Below are 27,028 nucleotides of genomic sequence, written 5' to 3' on the forward strand. Positions count from 1 at the left end.
AACCGCCTTCTTATCTAGCAAATGTCTTATGCAGCAGATGCCCTTCTAGCTGCAACCCATCTCTGGGAAACATCCAAACACTCTCTTTCACACACATACATTATGGACAATTCTAGTTTACCCAATTCACATATACCACGTCTTTAAACTGTGGGGGAAACTGGAGCACCCAGAGGAAACTCACACGAACACGGGGAGAACAGGCAAACTCCACACAGAAAAGTACCAACTGATCCAGCCGTGGCTCGAACCAGCAACCTTCTTGCTGTGAGGTGATTGTGCAACCCACTGCACCACTGTGACGCCCAATTCCTAGACCTTTAAGACAAAAACTATTTTCCACACAAACACTTTTTGTCCAGTTAAAATGTTAAAAGTATTCAATGATTGAAAAACTTGAGTTGTAATAGCAAAATTAAAAGCAAACAGATTAAAATTAAACAAATTAAAACATTCTCATATAGTTTGGTTTCACTGTAGTTTATTAGTAGTTATCACAATCCTTCCATCACAAAATTTTATATTTTTATTTAAATACAGTTGTTTAATTTAGATTACTTAGATGTAATAAACAACAATGACAAATGCACACTTTCAGAGAGACAAATGAAGAGCCAGGGCATTTTCTTCCTGTACCCTCATAATGTGTACCAGTGACATCAACTGATAGTCCATGTCTGAACACTCATAAGGCAGATTTACTGTTGACAACATCTTCTTTTTATCCATTTTCATGCTTTCTGTCTCTGAAATGTCCATGCTGTGATGCGTGTTATTTACAGGTCTGCTGGCTTACTTCAGTAGCTGCTCTCATGGCCGGTCAAAATGTATAAATTGCTAGTGGCTGAAGGGTTTTCAGTCGGGGTGCTTTGCAAAATAATGTCTCTGTAAAACAAAAAAGAAATAATTATAGTCACTATAACCAGCGATCTAGCCCTTGGAGATTGCTGGAGAACACTCACTATCATTCATGCTACTACACATCTGCCACTGAACTGGACTACATATCCCATTGTGCACCTCACACACACCAGTTCTAAATCACTGCTGATTAAAAAAAACACAGCCTTTCACCCCTTCTAGTCGCAACCCATTACTGGGAAACACCCATACACTCTTACATTAACACACACACTCATACACTACGATCAATTTACTTCACTTATAGTGCTATATACTTCACTTATAATTACTTATAGAGCATGTCTTTGGACTTGTGGTGGAAACCAGAGCACCCAGAGGAAACCCACACAAACATGGGAAGAACATGCAAACTCCATACTGAAATGCCAACTGACCCAGCAGGGACTCAAAGTGACCTTCTTGCTGAGAGGCGACAGTGCTAACCATTGAGCCACTGAAATAAAATAAAATACAATAATTAAAAACAAAGTAGGATTACCTGTGCGTTCCTAAAACTTTAAACACTCGGCTCTTGTCTGTGATTTCCTGTGTTGTCTATGTGGACAGATGAGACAAACATGATTAATATATCAACTATTAAAATTCACGATTGATGGTACATAAATAACAAAGCCCAATCACTCTTTACCTCACAGTTGTGCAGACTGCATCCCTTCAGCCCGTGTTTCCAGAAAGCTAAAACACTTTCTTCTAAGCAAACTGAAAAAAAAAACAGTCAAATGAAAACATACACCACAATTTTAGCTTTTTCCCAGGTAGCAAAGAATTCTGGCCCAGATTTGACATAAAGCTGGCACAGGAGGCATTCATCTGGCACTGGCTTACAGCATTTGGGCCAAACATGGCCCGGGTTTGGCAGAGGTGGCACATGAGATTTGGGCCAGATGTAAAATGTAGTATTTGGCCTAGATTTTAAATTAATATGTGGGCCATTTAATTTTGGACTGTCTTGACCCACATTTAAAATACATTAAAGTTATTTTTGAGTGAAGTTGGTGAATTCTACCAATCAGGTTGCTTTGAAAAAAAAAAGCAAGCCCATAGTTTGCTTAAAGTGAAAATCTTTATGGATTTATCAATTTTATTGCAATTGTGACACACCAACCTATCTGACTCAGTTTAAGCCCAGTTTTGAGTTATTAACTTGGCTGAGATTCTGATATGGTCCATGTTTGGCCCTGTCTGGAAGCCAGACTTGGTCCATTCATGTACCGTAATTTGCTGCAGCCAGAGCTGGGCCAGAGAAATTTCGCAGAGTGGGTTGTGAACAAATACTATATTCATATAATATCAGGTTCATACCTAAAGTCTCAATAGGAAAGTCAAACTCCAGTTGGGATGCTAACTCTTTGCTGGGAATGCCCTGCATATTCACAATCTTCACTGTTTCTAGAAAGCAGAACAAAATAAAGTTTATTTACAGTACGAGAATCAGTGCATGCTTTTATTGGTTCATATATAAATTATAAGAATGAATACACACTTTCCAGTGCAATTAAAACCGTGTCTCTGTCCAGCTGCGTCACCTGTACAGCTCTTATTGACTCGCTGTCTGAGAAAAGACAAAAAAAAAATCACCTTTCATGCACTTGATGTCAATAAATAAAACACTTAAAACTATACTGTATTATTTATTTGCTGGAAAGCACATCAGTCAAAGGAAGTTTTTTGTAAATTAAATTAAATTAAATTAAATTAAATTAAATTAAATTAAATTAAATTAAATTAAATTAAATTAAATTAAATTAAATTAAATTAAATTAAATTAAATTAAATTAAATTAAATTAAATTAAATTAAATTAAATTAAAAAAAGTTAAATTAAATTTGTATAATATAAATATTATATAAACCAGTAATTGTTCTTTGATCAGGAGGTTTAGAGGAAGAGTTTTTTTATTTATTATTATTATTATTATTTTTTTGGCCAATACTAATGGAGATCATCGATCATAGGGTCAATTTGAAGCCTTAATTTGATTATGTAGTATAATTCTGAGGGATAATATCTTTACACATTAATACTTTGATTCAGCAAGAAAGCATTAAATTAAATAAAAGTGACAATACAGATCGATAATTATAAAATATATAGTGCATTCTCATAGCAAATCGTAACTTACTGAATTAGTGGTTGTACAATCTCTTTCATACATTCTAGTACAATTTGCTCATCAGCAAATAGGATTTAGTTTTAGGGTGAGGGTTGGGGGCACACATCTTTTTAAATTTTGTACAAATTTTTGTATGACTTAGCCACTTTTCTGACAGTATTTAAAGTAGTTAAACTCCTTTGTGAGATCAGACTGACTATATAATTATATATAAAAAAAAAACAACAACCATATTTCAGATCCTTGATGTTAACATTTGCTATTACTGGAATAAATAATCAGGAACGGATGCAACAATGAACCACAAAAACAGACATAAGTGTCATTTTTTTACATGTTTGAATACATTATCTAAAAGCTGAATAATTAAAAAAATCGGAATCGGAAGGTAAAAGAAATCCCTTTAAAGTTGTGCAAATTAAGTTTTTAGAAATGCATATTAAATACATACTCAAAAATGTTGTTTTTATAAAGATATGGTAGAAAATTTACAAAATATCTTAATGGAACATGATCGTTACCTAATATTTCATCTACTTTTTACATAAAAGCAAATTGCTGGCTATAGCTACAAATATACATAAGGACTTTAATGTATTTTCATCAAATAAATGCAACCTTGATGACCATAAGTGAATTTTTTTTAAAAATATTACAAACTTTTAAATTTTATATATTTATATTTTATATATTTTAATATGATAGGCCTTTTAAAAACACAATTATTATTAATAAAATATGTTATTATCCATTTTAAAGGCTTATGAAGAAAGAGCCTCATCAATCAGTTGGAGCGCTCCTAGTGCAGATCAGCATGTTTTAGATTTTCTTTGCTGAGTGTGAGATGAGAAGCATTTGCAGAATTCTCATGAATCAGCAGTCAGTCATTCAGCAATTTACCTGGCGTAGGGTTTGGCAAGCCGTTCAGATTGATGATGTCAAACTTCAGCTGTGGCTCATTTTGCTGTTCTGGACTTTCCTGAACGCCCACACAGAGCTGAGGAAGCTCATCGCTCATCAAGACCAGCAGCTCAAAGATGACCAGCGGCTCTGGCAGTGGCACAGCAATGTGCTGCAGGGCAGAACAAGAGTAGAAACAGCATGAGGGAGTGACCATTAGAAATATTAGAATTGCACCTGCTACAGCCATGGTTCGGCAACAAAGTTCCTTATTTATTATGCTAGTAAATGATAGTATAGTTCATAGCCAATTCAAACTGGAAAATAACAACATTTCATAGTAAATGATTAACAGAAGAATTAAGCTTATTATTACAATTATGAAAACTCTTTTTCTTTTGAGCGAGATGCTAATAGTCTAATCTGATTCAATGATTTATGCAAAGCTAAGCTAAAAGTGCTCCCGCATTTTAAAAAATGCTAAAACTCAACTGTTTAACTCTAGGGGAGCTAATGAGCCTTTTTTTTTTTTTTTGAGTGAAGCGTTCCTTTTCAGGGAATCTATTATGCTCCTTTTTACAAGATGATAAGTCTTTGATGTCCCTAGAGTGTGTATGTGAAGTTTTAGAGAAAAATACCCCACAAAAAATGTTTTATAACTCTTTAAAACTATGCCTTTTAAGCTTTGATCCAGATTGGATACGGATTGGATGTGGTTATTTATGAATTGTGCTTTGAATGTACGGATTGTGTTTTGTATATTTACTAATTGTGTTTTGAATTTACGAATAAAATAAGTTTATTTACGAATTGTGTTTCGAATGTACAGATTGTGTTTTGCATATTTACAAACTGTGTTTTGAATTTACTAATTGGATGTGGTTATTTACGATTTGTGTTTCAAATATACAGATTGTGTTTTGCATTTTTACAAATTATGTTTTGAATTTCCGTATTGTGTTTTGAAATTACAAATTGGGCTATGTGTTATTACGAATTGTTTTGAATTTACGAACAAAATGTTTATGTACATATTGTGTTTTAAATGTACAAATTGGATTTGTGTATTTACGAATTGTGTTTTGAATTTTTACGAATTGTGTTTTGCGTAATTATGTTTTGAATTTATGAATTGAATTTGCATATTTACGAATTGTTTTTTAAAATTATGAATTGTGTTTTGTATGATGAAATTTTCTAAATGTGTATTGTGTAGGAACTTTATTTTGTAAAAGTAATATTTTGATGACGCAGTGGCGCAGAAGGTAGTGCTGTTGCCTCACAGCACGAATGTCGCTGGTTCGAGCCTCGGTCAGTTGGTGTTTCTGTTTGGAGTTTGCATGTTCTCCCTGCGTTTGCATGGGTTTTTTTTCCAGGTGCTCCAGTTTCCCCCACAGTCCAGAGACATGCAGTACAGGTGAATTGGGTAAGCTAAATTGTCCGTAGTGTAGGTATGTTTGCAAATGAGTGTGAATGGGTTTCCCAGTGATGGGTTGTGGCTGGAAGGTCATCCGCAGCGTAAAACATATGCTGGATAAGTTGGCGGTTAATTCCGCTGTGGCGACCCTAGGTTAATTAAGGGACCAAGCTGAAAAGAAAAGGAATGAATGAATAAAATGTTATATTTTCGAGACTGATCTGGCTCCATATTTTGGTGACTGTCACTTTAAAGGGTCACGAAACACCAAAACACATGTTTTGAGCTGTTGACAGTCATATATGTGTCCCACACTGCTAAAAACACTATTAGGACACCTATATTTCACTAAAAAGTGTAAATTGGTTGTTTTTGCGTTATTTCAAGCAAATTCGTACTTCCTGTTGTATTCCAGCGTGCAGACTGGGCATCTGTGCCAGAGTGAGTCTTATTACGTCTTACAGTGTGATACATTAATGCATGAATAAGGCTTAGTTCAAACCAATCAGCGCGCTCTACTGTGCAACTTCATTAATATTCATTTGTGTCACCGTGTTTACACCACAAAGACGCCACGTTGTGTTGGCAAAACAAGCGTGAAGTGTTGCTTTTATAGTTTGCTGCAGTTAAGTTTCGTTTTTATTTTCTCTCTGTGAGAGCTCATCTGGATCACGTGTGGATTAACAGTGTACGCGACGCTCGACAACAATAACTTACGTGTCTAAGGGGGATTATTGTTTACCTGAGAGCTGTTCTCATCTGCAAACACTGAAATCTGGATTTGCTTGTAGTATTCTCTCCATAAAGACGCGGCTCTAGTTGCTGGTGATTGTCCTGTCTCTACAGATTTGGTAAGTGAGCGACCAGTGCTCTTTGTTTATTCAGTTTGTTCGTATCGAATTAAGTTAACTATTGCACTGAGTGCAGAAATGTTAGCACCGCATTTTGTGACCGGAATAACACATTCGGCTTTCTGATGCTACCTGCTGTGTGCATCTAAGTTTCCGGGAAATGCAGAGTTTTTTTTTTCTCTCATTCGCCGTGCGGTATTAAACATTGCATGAAAAATACACGCTTGCAGCAGATCCTCGAATCAAATATCTCGTTTGTCGCGAGGGGCATGAATGAATTCCCTGAATGAAAGAGCCAAACTGCTGTTAAAGTCCAACATTTAATAATTTGGCAAATAATTCGACTACAGATGTCCATGTAGGTTAAACACTTCTCCTGTCTGTGTGGGTGTGTATTTTGACTCTGAAACTCGCGCGTGCAGAAATAGACACTCCCACACCATCCCACTTTAGTTCCTCCGACACTCCCCCCTAAACAGAGCTGGACACGCCCACTTTTCTGACTTTTTCCAAAGTAGAGGTGTGAAAACACCCTGCTGAAACGAGGGGGTTTCATGGCCCTTTAAACTCAAATAAGATTGTGCTTCCAGCACTTTTTTAAAAGGGCAGAGAGCTTTAAATGCCTATGCTATGCTAATGAAGAAGAGATCGTCACTAATGGGCGTGGCTTCCCCCTCTGATGAGTCTACCATGTCAAAAGAGTGAATATCAAAGTGTTTCTGCAGACTGTTTTTATGAAGTGTGATTATAAAAATTTTTATTAATACATTTTTATCATTAGAAGGTGGTTATATTTACAGATTGTTGCCACACAGCCGTGTTTAAACCCCTTATAAATGTGATTTTTGCATAACAGGTCCCCTTTAAGATATTACCTTGAGGTGCATGAACTTCTGCAGTGGTTCATACCACAACAGCAGAACCAGTCCAGAGGGAACAGCGGCACACAGGAATGTACTGTCAGTGTACGGATTACGAGCTAATGATGAAGAATCACAGATAAAACATTAATTCATTTCAGTCAGCTAAACTCAGATTTCCCTTTTCCCCATCTTAGACAGTTACAGATCAACAACGACAGAATGAAATGAGGTAAGAAATGAAATGTTTCTCACCCACACTGCACTTTCGACAGCCCTTCGTGTCGGGTATCTTCACTGAAACAGCGAACTTCCTGTAAGAAGATCATTAAAGTTTTTAAAAGGAGCAGAAATGAGCTGAATGGTTGGATTAGGGATGTCAGTCTTGTGTTTGTGTGACCTGTGGATGATCCGCTCAGTGAAGCGGTTGGAGCCGAGAGACAAGTGTCCCTGTTTCCTTTGTAAGTGCCCTCGCTGCTCAAACAGAGCTGTCAGTCTGTGAGAACACAGCTGAGATGATTTGCCTATTAAAGAATAGAACAGAATAGAACAGAACAGAACAGAACAGAAGGGAATGGAATGGAACGGAACGGAACAGAACAGAACAGAACAGAACAGAACAAAACAGAATAGAATAGAATAGAATAGAATAGAATAGAATAGAATAGTTAATATGCAAGGCAAGTTTATTTATAGCACATTTCAAACACAATTGTAATTCTAAGTGCTTTACATAAACAAGAATAAAAGAAACAAAAAAAACATTATTAAAACATATTAGAATGTATTAAAACAGGTTTTAAGTTAATAAAAAAGAAAGACATAATAGTGCGATCTGTCAGACGTAGCACAGTGCTCATTCAGTAAAGGTATAGCTAAACAAATGAGTGTAATGTTGAAGCACATCTGATCATTTCTGGAAGCTGATCCCAGCAGCAGGGGGCGCAGTAGCTAACTTAAATTTGTAATTTAAAAATTCTTAATATGTTACTGAACATTTAAATAAACTATCATTCCAACTAGTTTTCACTCATAAACTCCTGGCTTTCTTGGTGATATAATTTTTTTGTTTGTTTTTTATTCTTTATTTTATTTTATTGCTTATTTTGGATTTGTAAAACCACAATAAATAAATTTATATATGGGAACTCAGATTTGACAGAACATGCCACAGTTATTTTTTTATTATTTAATAATTATTTTTCTTAATATTACTTTCTAAATATAATTTTTTTTTTTGGCTTTTAACAAAAATTGTATTTTATGTCATTATCTTCTTTTATTTTTTTTCCTTTTTTATAAAACACAGGGTATTGAAATCAAAGGTTTGTTTGTCCTTTTTGTCACTTTTTCAGCCAATTTTTTTTTCAACTTATCACTCAATTGAGTGGGTGTTATCAGTGATTAATCTGCTGATACCTGTAGATATGGGTCAGTAGGGGGGCCTTCTGAATCTGCGCCTACCAGTAAGCTCAGAAGGCTGTTATCATCCATACACATGGTTAATCAGCTATAGATCACATTCGAGTGTAACAAGAATTATTTTTATTATTTATTAGATTTTACATTATTTGTATTTTATTAACGTCTACCCCTACCCCAACAGTAAAGCCTGTAACAGTAATGTAAAAACAGACCAGGAGCTGATAAACCATGTTGATGGATGATAACAGCCTTCTGAGCCTACTAGTAGGCACAGAAGGCCCCAAAGCCCATATCTATCAGCTGATATCCACAGATAAAACCCATTCAATCCAGTAACATTCGAAGCAGGTGATTTTTTTATGTTAAGGATTAAAAAAAAACTTCACATGATGCAAAATGTTATTTCTGACAGACCTACAACTCTAAATATTCCTAAAATAAATAATATTCTTCATTGAATAAATCTTTAGTAACATTAGTCAATGAAAATACAATTATTCATTGTTATTTCTTAATTCGTAACAATTTCTTAACTATTTATTAACTCACACAACTCGCAACAAGCACAACTTTAGATTTAAGTTAAAATGAAACTATGATAAACAAATGCTGTACAACTATTGTTCATTCTTATTTTAAGTTAATAAATACATTAACTAATGCAGCTTCATTGTAAATTCTGAGCAAATTATTATTTATTTAAAGTTTAAATTTTTAGTTTATTATTATTCAGTAAACATGGATTTTAGTGTCTAAGCAAGTGAGATCCACTGTTATGATTTGGTTTATGTTATATTAGAACTCCAATACTAAACAGTTTGTAATTCCTAAGCATCTCATTTCTAAAACTAGTTGGCTAAACTAACATCACATCAATCTCACATCACAACATCTCAGATATATACATGCGTCAATAGCGCCGCCATATTTGTACAGTGCTCCCAGGACAAGTGACATTCAACCACACTAGTCAAGACAGTGTTACTACGTGAAGATGCTGGACTTTAGCGGTGTCTATGGGTGTAGTAACGAGCAAACAAAGAAAACAAAGCACAAAGGCAGAACATTTCATATAGGTAAGATTTAGTTTTTTACATTTTTGGATGTTATGAACTTTTGTGCTAAACAGGTACTGTTATTGATGATTATACAGTCACTTACTGCATTCACCATAAGTCAAAGCAGCACCAACTCACACTAAACACTTAGCTTATGCTAGTTTTGTTGAATAAAATCAGCAAACAATGCAAAAGAAATATGACAACGAGATGCTGCGTGCTAGAAACTTGTATTATTGTCGGCTAAGTGAACGAGTCGTTCATAACGGAGATTCATTCACAAACGAATCGCTCCCTCCGTCAGTATGAGAAGTGAAAGCAGCAGAGGAGGTGTGTTTCAGGACATGATTAGATCAAATTTAACAGGGAGGGTGAATAGTACATTTCCATACACACAAACACAAGCTTTTTGTCAGAAATGCCTGTGCGATCACTGATCCATCAATGTAGAAAAGTGATGTAAAATTATAAGTTTCGTTATATAAAAAAAAGTGCATACTGACCTCTGAGAAAACTCATAGATATCATAGATATATGTGATATATATGTAATTCTCTGGCTCTGGATGGTCACAGTCTTTCACTGCAGCTTGGTACCGCATTCATTTCAAAGGAGCGCTACCCTGTACTAAAATGGCGGCTCTATTGACACATTCCTTCTAATAGACAACAACAGGGTAGGCGACATCTAATGTGTGTATATATATATATATATATATATATATATATATATATATATATATATATATATATATATATATATATATATATATATATAACCCATGAAACTGTAAAAATAAAAAAAAAGATACGTACCAGAGATGGACATTAAGACATTGTTCATGACATAAAGCCACGTACATCTCTGTGGAAGCAACTGCAATGTAGACCACATTTTAACAATTAAAAAAAGAATTCTCTCTTATTGGCACTGCATTTTATGAGATAAAAATACAAACAAACTGATGCACTACCTTTTCTAAGGTGTCTTCATGCAGCTCATTTAAGTTTAGGATATAAACCCCCTCCTCTGCCCCCAAAATTAAATACTGATCTGTGGAAAATCAATAGTCAGATTCTGCATTTTATGGTATATTTAATTAATATTTTCTATTTTCATTAAACTTCTCTGTCTGTAGCATTGACGTAAATCTGTACCTCTTGTTTTGGGCAAAACCCAAGTGTCTGCACAGTGGATTTTTAACGGACATCCATTAAAGACTTTGGTAAAACAGGCCCCCATCTGCGCAACATGAAGTATTACAGTTTTGTATAAATACAGCTATAAAATCAGATGTAAAATAAGCAACAACTTTAACTTATTCAAGTTATTCAGGTTCAAGTTTTCAGATCACATTCTTAATCACGTTAATCTCAACCTATTGATTAATTATACATGATTACATGTTTTGTCAGACTCTAATATAGCAAGGTTTTAAGGCACAATATGTAAGGTTTTCCATTAAAATATCCAAAAACCACTAGAACATAGTTATGTGTTTTGTTGACTTATGAACTTGCATTATGTCAAATGTTTTCAAATATGTTCAAATCCAGAGAAATAAGCTAGTTTAACTACCGAGACAGACTGTGTACTGTGTCGTCATGCTAACTGTTACAATCCCCAGCAATCTAGCCTGTGCAGATCGCTGAAAAACACTATCATTCATTTACTCTACTTCACATCTCCCACCGGTATGAACCACAGATCCCATGACGCACCTCACACACACACCAGTCCCAGTTCTCTCCCTGATTACACACAAAGCTGATGCTCATAAGAACTACTGACCAGGACTATTTATACACCTCACTTTGACATACACTTTGCAGAGTCTTTCAAAGTGCTATTTCTTGTCTAGCCTTTCTGTGTTTTTGACCGGTGTTTTGTTTATCGTTCATGTTGTTTTGCCTCCTGTCCAGATCATTTGCCTGCTTTTGACCACACTCTTTTGACACATTTTGTTTATCATTCATGTTGTTTTACCACCTGACCTGAATATTCGCCTGCTTTTGACCACACTCTTTTGACCCGTGTTTTGTTTATCGTTCATGTTGTTTTGCCGCCTGTCCTGATTATTTAACTGCTTTTGACCTCGCTCTTTTGACCTGTGTTTGTTTATCTTTTATGTTATTTTGCCGCCTGTCCTGATTATTCGCCCTCTTTTGACCACGCTCTTTTGACCCATGTTTTGTTTATCGTTCATGTTGTTTTGCTGCCTGTCCTGACCATTCGCCTGCTTTTGACCATGCCCTTTTGACCTATGTTTTGTTTATCATTCAGGTTGTTTTGCAACCTGTCCAGACCATTTGCCTGCTTTTGACCACACTCTTTTGACACATTTATTGTTTATCTCTCATGTTGTTTTGCCACCTGTCCTGATTATTCACTTGCTTTGTATTATGTTCTGACCGACTGTCTAGACCATTCGCTTGTTAATGACTATGCTCTTTGGATTGTCTATATACGTCAGTTTGTACCTGTTTTGACTGTTGCCTGCCTGACTATTCTCTTAAATCAGTGGTGTCCAAACTCGGTCCTGGAGGCCTGGTATACAGGAAAGTCTACCTCCAATTTGTTTCAAAACACCTGCCAGGAAGTTTTTAGTATATCTAGTGAGAGCTTGATTAGCTGATTCAGGTGTGTTTGATTAGGGTTGGAGCTAAACTCTCTAAGACACTAGCCCTCCACGACTGAGTTTGGACACCCTTGATTTAAACAGTACAGGGATCCCCATTTCCGTTGTGCACGACCCATATGTTACACCATAGGTCTTAAAATGGATTCCTCCTCAAGCTAAACTATGCAGAGCTGCGACCCTCCATTAATTGAGTTTGAGATCACTGTGTTACACTAACAATGTCAAAAAAACTCGATTTCCAGTTTGCTTTTAAAGAAAATAGGGAAACACCAAAAATGATTTAATATGTTATGGGTTTTTCCAGATTGCACAGAGCAGCATTATAACAGAACATTAAAAAGTATTTAGCATCAAAAACAGCATCAGTAATTTCTTTAGCACTCTCTTTTTGCTTTGACAGCTTACAGTTTACCTCTGCTTCATACTACCACAATAATAAGTCTAGAACACTTCATCTCATCCATCAACATTATTTCTGTAGGAGTTCCATAGGATGTAGTGAAGACCACAACTCCCATGATTCTACACCAAAGTCACGGCATGATGAAACTACATCTTTGTTTGTTGTGAATACATGCCCCTTAGTGGTGAAAATTACATACTGTGCCTTTAACACAATTAAAAGGTATATTTAGCTGGTTAAACAAATTAGCTTGTTAAACTTACATAGACTTGGGGAGTGGGAGGAAGTCCATGAGAATCAGCTCTCTATTAATTAAAGGTTAAAAACACAAGCATGAGTTTTTTATAGGTTTCTTTTTAGTCAGTCTGTCAGTAATTAGTAATATCAAGAAAACAAACAAACAAACAAACATATCCAATGTGTTCTGGAGCTCTGTCCATGGTGCTGAAATGTATAGCATTTCAATAACACAAAATTGACGGGTAATGCAATTACAATGAAATTCAATTCAATACAATAATTCAATCTATTACGTTTTAGCTAATCACAAAATCTAATTAAAGTTTAAATATTTTTGTAATGTTTTTCTTTGTACCTTTTTATGTCCTAAGGATGTTTTTTGTTCTCTACATGTATTTACAACCATTATCGTGCTAGAAATTGATGGACTAACATACAAAAAAAAAATTGTACACTGTATTGTACTTTATGCAATGTTGTATTCTTCAATAAAAATAAGTTAAAAAAAATCTATTTAAGAGCATTTGCCCAACACTTTTCTTTAGTATACTTGCTTTAGTGTTGTACAGGATGTATATATATTCACATACATGTATACACCTACACACACCTTAAAATATAAGTGGGAAGTGCAAGTGCAAAGTCAATGCATTTTTTATATGGCAATATTTTAGATTTCACATAGTAGATGTTTATATATCAGCCACGTACTGCATACTCTACAAGATAAAATGAGAAATGAAGAGAAGGGCTACACATTATATAACAAAATGAAGAATAAACGATAACAATATAAGCAATAAACTTATTGCAGATTGTGTGATATTTTACATTTAGTTTTTATGCAAAGCATTTGTGCTCCATGCATTGGTTCTTTCTCTAAATTTGACCAATCAGATGGGGTTTACTGTTTTTTTTTTCCCTACCAGTTACTGTTCTGCTATTGAATGGAGCAGCCAAAGGGTAAAGTCTAAATGGGATACAGCTGCAGATACTCACATCAATTTAGCGAACTTTTTTTTTATACTCTACAACAATTAATATTTTTACATTAATGTGAGGGTATATGTTAATAAAATACAATTTAACAAATAATAATGAAAATAATCCTGTTATAATTACTGCTTTTACATTACTGTGAGGGTTGAAGTAGGGGTAGATGTTAATAAAATACAATTAATTGGTAATTTAATTCATTCATTATTTTTCCAGCTTAGTCCCTTTATTCATCAGGGGTCGCCACAGCGGAATGAACCGCCAACTATTCCAGCATGTGTTTTACACAGTGGATGCCCTTCCAGCCGCAACCCAGTCATGGAAACATCCATATACACTCATTCACACACATATAAACTAAAACAATTTTAGTTTATCCGATTCACCTATACCGCATGTCTTTGGACTTGTGGGGAAAATCAGAACACCCAGAGGAAATTCACGGCAACACGGTGAGAACTTGCAAACTCCACACAGAGATACAAACTGACCAAGCCGAGGCTTGAACCAGCGACCTTCTTGCTGTAAGGCAACAGTGCTAACCACTAAGCCACAGTGTCGCCTTTGAAATTTAATAAATAATTTAAATAATTATAATTATATTTACTGTTTTCAAATTACTGTGAGGGTTGGGGTAGATATTAAAAATACAACTAAATGCTATTTTAATAAATTATATATATAATTTTCCTTAACTTCTGGCCATAGCTGTATCCCTTCTAGCAACAACTCAACCAAAGATGAACCCAGACCTGAAAATAAATACTAATGGCAGGAGTCAAACGTTTGAAATTAAATGTTTGAAAGCATGACATTTATTTTTTTGTCTGAATTAGAATTAATAAGATCTGAAAAATTTCTTTGACCAATTTATTTAAATATCCTTACGTAAATAAATAATTTTATAACATAGCTAATAAAAATGGCATTTTTCTAGGGAAATATCCTAAGAATTACCATTATCAAAAACACTCAACAACAATATCGCATATTTGTCCAGTATCATGCAGCTTAAAAAGTCCTTATTTGTATTATTTCATGAGATTTTTTTGTGGATTCTGGAAGGTGTGTGATATCTACAAGTACCACAGAAGACATAAACTAAATAAAAAAAAACAGTGAACGCTCCATCAATAACGCCATTAATAAAATAAATATAATAATAAGTGTTTTAGATAGGAGCAATACCAAAATACGTATGTTATTTGTAACATCCAACGTTTTGAAACTCACAGAGTCCTCAGTTTTCTTCCTCATGGTGCTCCACTCTGGAGAAAGAGCTGCGTCTCTGCTGAAAGTCCTTGTTAAAGTCCTCTGCTGTTCCTCTGTGTTTTTCCCATCAGGAACACAAGGATCACTGCACCACTGCCGCACATCCTGACTACCAGAACACCTCAACAGCACTGCCAAAACACAAAGAGAGAGATGCTCATATTAAGGAATTCAATTACAATGCATCTTGTATGTTCTGGTAGTTATTAATACCTGATTTTGGATTGGATACAGTTTCTGGGCACAGAGTAGCACTGGGTCGAAGCGTCAGGTCCTTGTCCTCCAGATCACATTCTAAAGAGCTCATGGGAGGAAGTGATGTTGTCGCAGAGGCAGGTGGAGGGCTGAACAGTCCACTCTTCCTCTTACTCCACTACATTAGAAATCATTTATTGAGATTTTTTTTCTTGCTTACGTTACTTGTATACATATAACAATAAAAACTATTCATTGCAACACGTTTAAGTGCAAACCTCAAAAAATGAGAATCGTTTGACTGTCATACTCCTAAAAGAGAAAAAGTTCAAAGCACAATGTCAAAATGATTTCTGAATGTCTGTGCAATGGTGTTATAATAAGAAATAAAGTTAAACTGCATTATAAGTAAAGGTTATATGTATACACAAATACAGTATTTTGTGTGTGTGATATATACTCCACAAGATGGCGCACAAAATTCAGCATCAAAAAAAAAAAAAAAAAACGTACCTCTGCTGTAACTCCTCCTCCACACACTCCAGAAGACCCCTGCAGAAATGAATAGTTAGGGTAAAAACATAAAAAATAAGCTTTAAACATAATACAACAGCAAGTCCATTTCAATTAATCAGCACTTACGGTGACTCGGGTTCATCTCCAGATATGCTCCAATCATCACATGATCCCTAATGACGGAAATATACAGTTATTAGCCCTCCTGTGAAATTTGTATTCTTTTTCAAATGTTTCCCATGTGATGTTTAACAGAGATTAGTTTTAACATGTTTTAAACATTATAGTTTTAATAAAAAATTCGAATAACTATATATTTTTTATTTTTGCCATAACAGTGCATAATATTTCAGTAGTTTGTTTTGCAAGACACTAGTATTCAGCTTAAAGTGCGATTTAAAGGCCTAAGCAAGCAGCTTAATCTGCTTTACCAGGCAAGTTCTGTAGAAAATCGAATAATAGGAAAATAATTTCTTCATAATAATGACCTTAAAATTATATATTCTTTTATTAAAATACACTTTTATTTCATTCAAAAAATAAATTAATATATAATATATAAATATGTCCTTGCTTTGTTAAACATCATTTGGGAAATATTTAAAAAAGAGAAAAAAATTCAAAGGGGAGCTAAAATTCTGACTTCAACTGTATATATAAATATATATATATATATATATATATATATATATATATATATATATATATATATATATATATATATATATATGCACACACACACACACATATATATATATAAATTTTAACAGTATGTCTGATAATGTTTTTTCTACTGCAGAAAGTCTTATTTTATTTCGGCTAAATGCAGTTTTTACTTTTTAAACAATTTTAAAGACAAAATTATTAGCCCCTTTAAGCTATAATTTTTTCGATTGTCTACAGAACAAACCATCATTATACAATAACTTACCCTAACTAGTCTAGTAAACCTAATTAACCTGGTTAAGCCTTTAAATGTCACTTTAAGCTGTATAGAAGTGTCTTGAAAAATATCTAGTCAAATAATATTTACTGTCATCATGGCAAAGATAAAATAAATCAGTTATTAAAAATGAGTTATTAAAACTATTATGTTTAGAAATTTGTTCTCTGTTACAAAAATCTCTCCGTTAAACAGAAATTGGGTAAAAAAATAAACAGGGGGCTAATAATTCTGACTTTAACTGCGTTTAGACTTTTTCCCACAGAAAAAATATAAGCGAATACTGTGAAAAAAAAATCCTTGCTCTGTAAAACAGCACTTGGCAAATCATTAAAAAGTAAAAGTTTTAGAGAAGAGCTTATAATTTTTCCAATATTTGTGATTGATGACACACAAAATGCACAAAAAAAGTAGTTTGAAGTTTGTCTGACAAAATGGATCACAGAGAGCATTAATGAGAGAAATAAAACTGACCAAGTCAGGATAGGGTTCCGTCTCTTTCCGTCTGGGAGGGGTAAACTTGACTTGGTCAACTGAAACAAATAAAAAACACACATATAACACAACTGCATATTTTTCAAATATATATTAACTACAATTCAAAAGATTTTTTTTATCTAAAATTTTGACCCTCTGGTTTCCCCCACAAGTCTAAAGACAGGTGCTATAGGTGAATTGGGTAGACTAAATTGGCCGTAGTGTATGTGTTTGAATGAGTGTGATTTCCCAGAGATGGGTTGCGGCTGGAAGGGCATCTGCTGCGTAAAACATATGCTGGATAAGTTGGTGGTTCATTCTGTTGTGGCGACCCATGATTAATAAAGGGGCTAAGCCAAAAAGAAAATAAAGGAATGAAAATTTTGACCAAGGCTGAATTCTAATGATAATATTGCTAAAATACTAATTAGAAAAAGCATATTTAATAATAATATTAATAATAATAAATTTTATTTGTAAAGCGCTTTTCTTATACTCAAAGCGCTTCAGGCAAAACACTAAAACACAATGCAAGCAAAACAGCAAAACAATAAAAGATGCAATAAGACAATAAAAATATGAACCATAAGATAGAAATAAAAAGTTAAACAAAATCATCATCTTATATTAAAAGCAACGCTAAAAAGGTGAGTCTTAAGAAGTTTCTTAAAACAGTCCAGAGAGGCAGCATTCCTAATGCTGATGCATATTTCTGGCTTTGGCAGATTATATAATGTCAATCATAGCCATAGTCAATGCCATAGTCAATAGGGCATTCAATCTGTCTGTCAATGTGATATTACTTTGACTGGGTCACAGTGAGGACTAAACCAAAGCTATTAAACTCTGCACTGCTAAAACTCCTTCTAAAACACGAACTAAAGAGAGTACAAAAACTCCCAACATGACAAATGACAAATATACATATATATTAGGGCTGACCAAATTCCCTCCATCAGCGCCATTACCCATCGTGGCCTCCCAATCATTCTCATTCACTAAATTGGCTCTATCACTGTCTCTCCTCTCTTTTGTAACATTCTAAACATCTATCCTGACACTTTTAATAGATTGAGTGCAGTCTTGCTGAGTACACTGTGATAATAACTTAAAGTTAAAAAGTGAAATCTCTGTCATCGTTTACTCACCCTTCACTTGTTTAAAACCAATTTGAGTTTCTTTCTTCTGTAGAACACTAAAAAAAGATGTTTTGAAGAATGCAATTTCAATTAGCAATTACTCTTCAAAATTTCTTCTTTTATGTTCAACTAACCTCACGAGAGACAGGAAATGGTTAACAAAATTAAAATTTTTGGGTGAACTATACCTTTAATTATCTTCCTTTATGTGAAAGTGAGCTTGTTGTCTTAAATGCACATGTATGTGTGTGTGAGAGACCTTTAAAACTTGAACATCACTTCCACAGACACCCTAAAGAAGCTTCATTGTCCATCAGCCTGCTTTTCTGCCTGTGAATGCTGTAATCTTACAGTCAAGAAGTGTGACAAAGGATTCTCAGTAAAAGTGGCATCAACTTTCCACCCGATCACACACACGCACAGAGCTCTCTGCTTGGCCTTGAATGTAAGCAGTGGATCAGTGAGTGTGTGTGAGGGGGAGGGAGATGGACATGCCATAGACGTGTGCTAAACAGTACCAGCTCTATGAGTTTGACATCACTAGCGTTATGCTCAATAGCCGCCTTGTTGCCCGAGTACTGTACATACATACATTAAACTCTAATCATGCACACGCTAAAAATCTAAACACACACACGAACTTCGCAGTGACACTGGACTTACAGCAGAAAACAAACTAAAAGATGAAAATGTGATGTGATCATAAACAAGCTAAACATTTTAAGTAAAGTTTATTTATAAACTAATTTCGAGAGAATCACTTGATTATGATTGCCTGCGGCTGGTCCCACATTATTCAATTTATGATTCACCAATAAGACGATTCCTAAACCACTATAAATACCCATAGTTCCATATAACAGCCATCTTCGTTTTGAAGAATCCCCTCTTCCACCCCTATTCCTCCTCCTTTTCTAAATGAGTGGCATGGTGGCCTAGGGGTTAGCACTGTTGCCTCACAGCAAGAATGTCACGGTTCTAGTCCTTACCAAGCCAGCCAACATTTCTGTGTGGAGTTTACATGTTCTCCCCGTGCTCACATGGGTTTACCCCGGGTTCCCCGGTTTCCTCCCACCGTCCAAAAACATGCAACTTAAGTTAATTGATGAACACAAATCAGCACCACAGGCATGCTCTTAATAAGTAGCTATTTCTTAACAGCAATCACTATCTGTTCATTAGCTACTACAGCAGGGGAGTTTGCGAGATTTACCTAAGCTCAAACACCCCTCTCGCCTTGCACAAAGGAGGGAGCCCCAGGCTCGAGGATCTTATGAGCTCAGGGCTCTCTCCCCGGACAGCATGCTAAACAAGCTTTATAATCAATCATCAGCTAAGTGTGAACTCTTGGAAGAGAGGGAGATTTTGGGTTTATTGCCATATCAGCATCCTTGTCTGTTTCATAGCAAAAACAAATAAAATTTGTAAATAACACTTTTATAAAAAAAAAGGATTTATAATACAGATAAATCACGATTAATTGCATCCAAAAGAAAAGTTTGCTTTGAATTAAGATATTTTGTATATATTACATATATTTATTATGTATATGTGATACACACGCATACACAAAAACAAAACTTTTAAAAAATATTTAAATTTATATTTAATTTCTATCATTCACACACACACACACACACACACACACACACACACACACACACACACACACACACACACACACACACACACACACACACACACACAAATATATATATATATATATATATATATATATATATATATATATATATATATCTACTTATGAGTATATATTTTTTTAAATATGTGCATGCAAGTGTATATTTACAGTTATAGTGAGAATTATTAGCCCCCCTTTGATTTTTTTTTTGATTTTTTTTTTTTTCCAAATTATGTTTAACAGAGCAAGGACATTTTCACAGTATGTCAGATAATATTTTTTCCTCTGGAAAATCTCTTATTTGTTTTATTTTGGATAGAAGAAAATCAGTTTTTATTTTTTTTTTTTTATTTTAAGATCAAAATTATTACCCCCTTTAGGCTATATTTTGTTTCGATAGTCTACAGAACAAACCATCATTATACAATATTTTGCCTAATTACCATAACCTGCCTAGTTAACCTAATTACCCTAGTTAAGCCTTTAAATGTCACTTTAAGCTGTATAGAAGTGTCTTAAAAAATATCTAGTCAAATATTATTTACTGTCATCATGGCAAAGATAAAATAAATCAGATATTAGAAATGAGTTACTAAAACAATTATATTTAGAAATGTGTTGAACAAATCTGCTCTCCATTAAACAGAAATTGGGAAAACAATAACGAGGGGGGATGGGGGGGGGAGCTAACAGTTCTGACTACAACTGTATATATTTCTACAGTACATGCACATATTATTATGTCAAAACAAACTTTTATTTTGGAGGTGAATTACTCACCCAATGCTAATTTATAACAACAATGAATAATATATAAAATAACATAAGAATCTAAAACAGTTTTTTAAGACTTACTTTTATTAAAAGATCTACTTTTTTAAAAGGATTAAAAAATGTGTTTAAAAATGAGTCATTTAAAGACTCCCCATAATAACACTGTTGTCTGATAACATTAAAAATAGGGCATCAAAAAATGTTTGTGTTTGACTGTTAGGTTGCTATTGCAATATTCACAAACATTTTATTTGGTAGAAATACATTCGTGACATCATTTGTATTTCTAATGTATCATTGCTTAACAATTTATTGTATGGTAATTCTAAATGGGTTAAAAAAGGCTGATGCTGGTACAGTACAATTTAACGTATAGCAAAGTATATAGTATATGATAGAACTACATTATATAAAGTAAATAATTTAATAATAACAAGTATAATCCAAATAATATTTCTAAATACAAATAACAATTACCTTACCACATGTTTTCTTAGTTATGAACTTCCCAAAATATATGGGATGAATTTACATACTTTTTTTACATATTTACATTTGTATAGTCTATGTCTCCCTCAACATCCAGGCCTGACTTTCTCTTATTTATATATTGCCACTTTGTTATGTTTATCGTATATTGATTGCTGTACAATCTGTTGGTTGGGGTTAGATCTATAATGTATTTGTATTTTTGAATTCTGTAATATGTTTTATCTTTCTTTTATTCTGTTCTTTTTTTTGTTCTTGTTTACTTAACTGTGTAAAAAATTAGCTCATTAGCTTATAAATTACCAAATAAGCTTATATATTGAGCCTACGCAGATATTTTTACAGATTGGCTATTTATGTATAATGGGTAATATTAGGGATATTGCACATTATTATTATTATTATTATTATTATTATTATTATTATTATTATTATTATTATTATTATTATTATTATTATTATTATTATTATTATTTCTATTATTATTATTTTTATTTATCTTATTATTATTATTATTATTATTATTATTAATATTGTTGTTGTTGTTGTTGTTGTTGTTGTTGTTGTTGTTGTTGTTATTGTGGGAAATATTATGCTTTTTTCATTTACGCAAAAACATATATGCTTTGTTTAGTTAGCATGATCCATTTATATTTACCCATATGACAAATATGACAATTGTAAAATAAATAAATTGTCAAATTAAGTATATTCATATGAGCACAGATTTAATAGCTGCTACTTAATATTTTCTTCCCATAAAATCTGAATCTGATATGGAAACTCTAGCAGATATGAAACAAGATCAGCTGCTCAATCCCTGTGCCCATGCCTTTTATTTGGTAATGTTTCCTGCATGTCTTTTAGTTGATCCTGTCACATGATACTGTACTGATTTGTGTACAAGCTGGTGTGTAAACAGTGTTAACCAGAACTTACATTGTTCTTCAGACAAGCTCCTCTCCACTGCCATATGTTTCCCTTTGGACTGGATTTTATCTGGGGCTGTGTCGTTTGCCTTTAACACACACATACACAAACACAGAAATATTTGTACACTTTGATACACTGAACTCTGACTGGATATTTGCAAAGAGCTTTAAATAACTTAAAAAGCTTAAACAAACAGGGCAAAGTTTAACAAAATGTCCTGCTTCATCTGCCCCATTTCACTGTGTTCTTTACTGTATTTTTATTAAGAAAAATACTGTGATATGCAGATTTGAATGTAAGTTTTCAAAAGAATGCTTTTCGGAAATTTTGCCTTGCTCAGTGATTAAAGAGACACTTTATTTCTTCTGTTGAACACAAATAATGAAAGATAAACAGGCATTGACTTCCATAGTATTTTTTGTTCCTACTATGGAAGTCAATGGCTGTTTTTGTTCCAGCAATCTACAGAATATCTTGTTCTGTGTTCAACACAAGAAATAAATTCTTTTTTTTTTTCAATTAGACCCACTTAAGTTGGAGTAAACAAACAGGAAGTAAAAATTTTTGTGTAAACTATTCTTTAAGCAAGCAAAAATGACCATAAATATGTATAAGAAGGCTATATCCTGTATTTATAGAGAAGAAGACATGAAAGAGTAAAACAGCACAAGAAACAGTATATTTCTATACAAGTGTCTTTCTGTCACCTCTTCATTCTCCTCAGGACTGGTTGGTCGGTGGAGATCTGGGTTATTTGCCATGTCCAGCAGCTCAATCATCAGTTTTCTGGTCAGTAACTGTGTTACAAACGGATGCTGAGGAGAGAAACGGTGACATTAACTATCAGTTCTAATTATAACTTTACAAGGAATCTAAACTGTTGTATTGCGACATTGTATGAGGATCTCATTTAGTTATGAGGATGATCATATCAGGATGTTGTCAGTAAAAGAAATAACAAAGAATGTAATAAAAATCATATACTTAGATCTGTAATATTTTAAACTCCTTATAAATGCTGTTAACTGAATTAATATAAAGTAATGCTGACACATTAAATATATTAAAGAGCTAATTCACCCAAACAATGAAAATTCTGCCATCATTTACTCTTCCTTCGTTTCAAACCTGTCTGAGTTTCTATCTTCTGTTGAACACAAAGGAAAATATACTGAAGAATTCTGGCAAAAAAACAGCCACTGGCTTCCAAAGTATTCTATGTTCTTACTATGGATGTTTTCTTCCCAGCATTCTTCCAAATATCCTCTTTTGTGTTCAACAGAAGAATGATGTTTATAAAAGTTTAGAACCCCTTGATTGTGAATAAATGGTGAATAACTTTTGGGTGAACTGTGCCTTTAAATTGGTTTAACCTGTAATAATGTGTTAATCAAAATAATATTTTGATCAAATAAATGGACTTTGGTTTGGATTATTTTACCAATCCATTCTTTTTATCGATAATGTAAATCTTTAGGATAAATACTGGCCTATACAGTATATAGTAGGAATTATATGACATCTTTTATAACTAATACAAAAAATAAAGGTCCCTTGCATCCACCCAAAAACATGAGAAAGGTTATTAAAGTGGATCCGTATTGAGCAGCAATAACAAAAACAATGTTAACTTTGTTTCTACAGATAGAAGCTTTGATGATTGTCACCTGAAGAAGAGTTTCTGCTGTCGGCCTTTTACGAGGACTTTTGATCAAACACATCTTCACAAAGCTATGAAAACCAGCACACCTGCCAAGACAAAGACACAAACCTCGTTTCACATTTACAAGAACTTTTTAAAATGTTTTAAAGTAAAGTCAGGTCAATTTATTTATAAAGCACATACAGTGCTGTAAAAGTGCAATACTAAGATTAAATAGAAGAAACTTAACAACAGAGCAACACATAATTACTAGACAAGACTTTACACATTAAAATAATAAACATACAAAGCAATGACACTGAATACAAATACAGTTGAAGTCAAAATTATTCGATGTATAACAGAGCAAGGCATTTTTCAAAGTATTTTTTTGTTTTGTTTTGGTAGAATTGAAGCAATTTTACATTAAAAAAACATTTTAATCATTATTATGAATAATATCAATATTTAATAATTATACTCTGATAATTTTTTTTCTCAGATAGTCTACAGAACAAACCATGGTTATACAATGACTTGGTTAATTACCCTAACTTGCCTAGTTAACCTAATTAACCTAGTTAAGCCTTTAACATGCACTTTAAGCTGAATACTAGCTTCTAGAAAAATATCTAGTTAAATATTACAGTATGTACTGTCATCATGGCAAAGATAAAATAAATCAGTTATTAGAAATGAGTTATTAAAACTATTATGTTTAGAAATGTGTTGAACAAATCTTCTCTCCGTTAAACAGAAATTTAACAAAAGGGCTTCAACTGTAAGTCTTTAACTGAGATTTACAAATTGAGTCGTTCTAAAGTGCTGAGGTAGTCTACTGAAAAAGCCTTTTCAGCTTCTCACCATTTGCTCTTGTCTTTTAGTTTGGGAGACTGGAAGCTGCTTTTAGACATCAGCATCAGAGCTCTAGAGTGGACAAGAAAGCTCAGCTCAGTACTGTTTTTATACTGTATTTTCACTTCTCTCAAATGAATGAGATTTTTTCTAACCGCATGGGATGAAGGTCAAACATTGGAGGCTGGAGCTCTGCCAGCTCGATGGCGGTGATGCCCACTGCCCAGATATCACACAAGTGGTTATATCCACCCTTCTTCTCCACCGCAGCCACCTCAGGGGCCATCCTGGCAAAACACACACAGACTTTCATTAGATATCTCACACCTGCTGTTGGATCATGTAAAGCAGTGTTTCTCAACCATGTTCCTGAAGAATCACCAACACTGCATGTTTTGGATGTCTCTTTTGTATGTCACACCCATTACATGTCTTTCAATCTCTGGTCATGAACTGATGACCTGAATCTGGTGTGTTTTATTTAGAAGACATAAAAAATGATCACAAGATCCAGCATAATGTAACAAGATCCAGCATAAATCATTTTAAAATCCTTATATGTTACTCAAGAAAAAAATTATTAATTTATGATTGACATGATTAGTTCATTTTTGATACCGTTGAAGGCAAAATTATTAGCCCTTCTGTCAAATTGTAATTATTTTTCAAATATTTCCCGGATCGATATTTAATCCCGGATCAAGGCATTTTCTGTCATGTAAGGGTCTGGGGCAACAGAGGTGTGGATCCACATGCAGTTTATTAAGAAGAGTAGTCAGACAGGCAACGGTCAAACAGGTAGCAAACAGAAGCATAAAGATAATCCATAATCATAGTCAAAAACAGGCAAAAGGTCAGTGCAGGCGGCAAAACAATGTAAACAATAAAACAAGGCAAGGGTCAAAAACCTAGCTAGACAAGACAAGGAAAACGCTTACATGATGCTCTAAAACAGAAACAAGACTTAGCAATGATGTGTGTGTTGTGTTTATAGCCCATCTGGTTAATCCTAAACTGCTTCAGCTGTGTGTTAGCAATCAAGGTAGATCTGGGCCAGGTGTGTGAGTGAAGTGCATGATGGCATTTGTAGTTCATTAAAGTGGCACGTTTGTAGATCTTCTCCAGCCTGTGCAGATTGCTGATGATTCTGACATTTTCACTGTAGATCTTATTATACGCTCCTATTATGTTTTCTTCTAGAGCAGGGGTCACCAACCTTTTGGAAACTGAAAGCTACTTCTTGGGTATCGTTTAATGTGAATGGCTACCAGTTTGATACACACTTCCTAATAACAAATTTGCTCAATTATTATTAATAATTAATGATATTCATCTATGTGAAGACACTGATCATGTTAATGATTTCTCACAATAGTTGTCAACATTGATTGGTAACAGATAAATATCAATATGCAACACTTCATTTGTCTGAAATTGTTTTTAAAGTTTTTTTAAATATATAACTTAATGTCATTTTCAATTTTACACCAATGCAAGTGTGATTTAAAAAGAATAGCTACAAAAAATATTAGATGCAGCTTACTGGTATGTGGTGCTATGGTAAGCTAATATTTTTATAACAGGGCCACGGGCAACTCATGTGATCCTCGCAGGCTACCTGGTGCCCGTGGGCACCGTGTTGTTGACCCCCGTTCTAGAGAAAGTCTTATATCATTTAGTTTGACTGGAATAAAATCAGTGAATTTATTAGTTAGTTATTAGAAATTAGTTATTTAAAACTATTATGTTTAAATATGTGTTGAAAAAAATAATATCTCCAGTAAAAAGCACTTGGGAAGCATTTGAAAAAGAACAAAAATTTCACATTTATTTAAGAAAACTATAAAAACCATAAAAACCTGTTCATGACATACTGATTATATAATTTTAAGCATGACGTTTACAGTAAAAATTAAAACTTAAATCTGCTAAAAAAATATTTTTATTTTGTAAATGCCTATACAAATCATTGGTTTTGCTAGTTTTTATAATCTACTTAAACAGGCTATACAAAAATGCCGCAGTGATCTATTTTTTTACACTTCAGTTGCATTCATAGATGACAGCGTGCTAATTGCTTTAGAAAAAAAAAGTCCAGACAGTGCAATTCTGCAAGGCTCGAGGGCAAATCTCTGCACAGATGCTCACCAGTAGGGTGTTCCTATAAAGGACTTCCTTTTGGCAACAGAGGCACTGATCTCTGCAGCAACCCCGAAATCAGCTACAGAGAGGAGAGAGAGAGAAAGAGAGAGACAGAGAGATTAATCTAAAATGAGCAACCTCAGTTGTCTGTGTCTGTTTAGGATTCAATAACACAAGATCA

General features: G+C 33.9%; 1 protein-coding gene across 3 annotated transcripts in view; it reads right to left on the reverse strand.

Annotated features, from left to right (window-relative positions):
* Window positions 1-464: 464 nt before the first annotated feature.
* The window catches only part of map4k2 (mitogen-activated protein kinase kinase kinase kinase 2), a 42,228-nt gene continuing 15,664 nt past the window's right edge, over window positions 465-27,028 (reverse strand). For 2 of the 3 annotated variants that reach the window (XM_087259983.1, NM_001040358.1), the window contains 25 exon segments: window positions 26,854-26,926; window positions 24,861-24,992; window positions 24,715-24,777; window positions 23,876-23,957; window positions 22,916-23,023; window positions 22,215-22,293; window positions 17,229-17,287; window positions 15,938-15,984; window positions 15,809-15,847; window positions 15,574-15,607; window positions 15,314-15,473; window positions 15,062-15,231; window positions 12,856-12,897; window positions 10,706-10,790; window positions 10,522-10,601; window positions 10,364-10,424; window positions 7,466-7,589; window positions 7,321-7,379; window positions 7,081-7,184; window positions 3,938-4,109; window positions 2,408-2,476; window positions 2,227-2,313; window positions 1,553-1,623; window positions 1,403-1,458; window positions 465-885 (listed from right to left, as the gene is read on the reverse strand). In XM_087259983.1, the coding sequence (XP_087116109.1) occupies window positions 798-885; window positions 1,403-1,458; window positions 1,553-1,623; window positions 2,227-2,313; window positions 2,408-2,476; window positions 3,938-4,109; window positions 7,081-7,184; window positions 7,321-7,379; window positions 7,466-7,589; window positions 10,364-10,424; window positions 10,522-10,601; window positions 10,706-10,790; window positions 12,856-12,897; window positions 15,062-15,231; window positions 15,314-15,473; window positions 15,574-15,607; window positions 15,809-15,847; window positions 15,938-15,984; window positions 17,229-17,287; window positions 22,215-22,293; window positions 22,916-23,023; window positions 23,876-23,957; window positions 24,715-24,777; window positions 24,861-24,992; window positions 26,854-26,926 (2,144 nt within the window). In that variant the 3' untranslated portion in view covers window positions 465-797. 3 annotated transcript variants of the gene reach the window in all.

The sequence above is a fragment of the Danio rerio genome, chromosome 7 (genome assembly GCF_052040795.2).
Source record: "Danio rerio strain M-AB ecotype USA chromosome 7, GRCz13ab, whole genome shotgun sequence".
Lineage (NCBI taxonomy): Eukaryota > Metazoa > Chordata > Actinopteri > Cypriniformes > Danionidae > Danio > Danio rerio.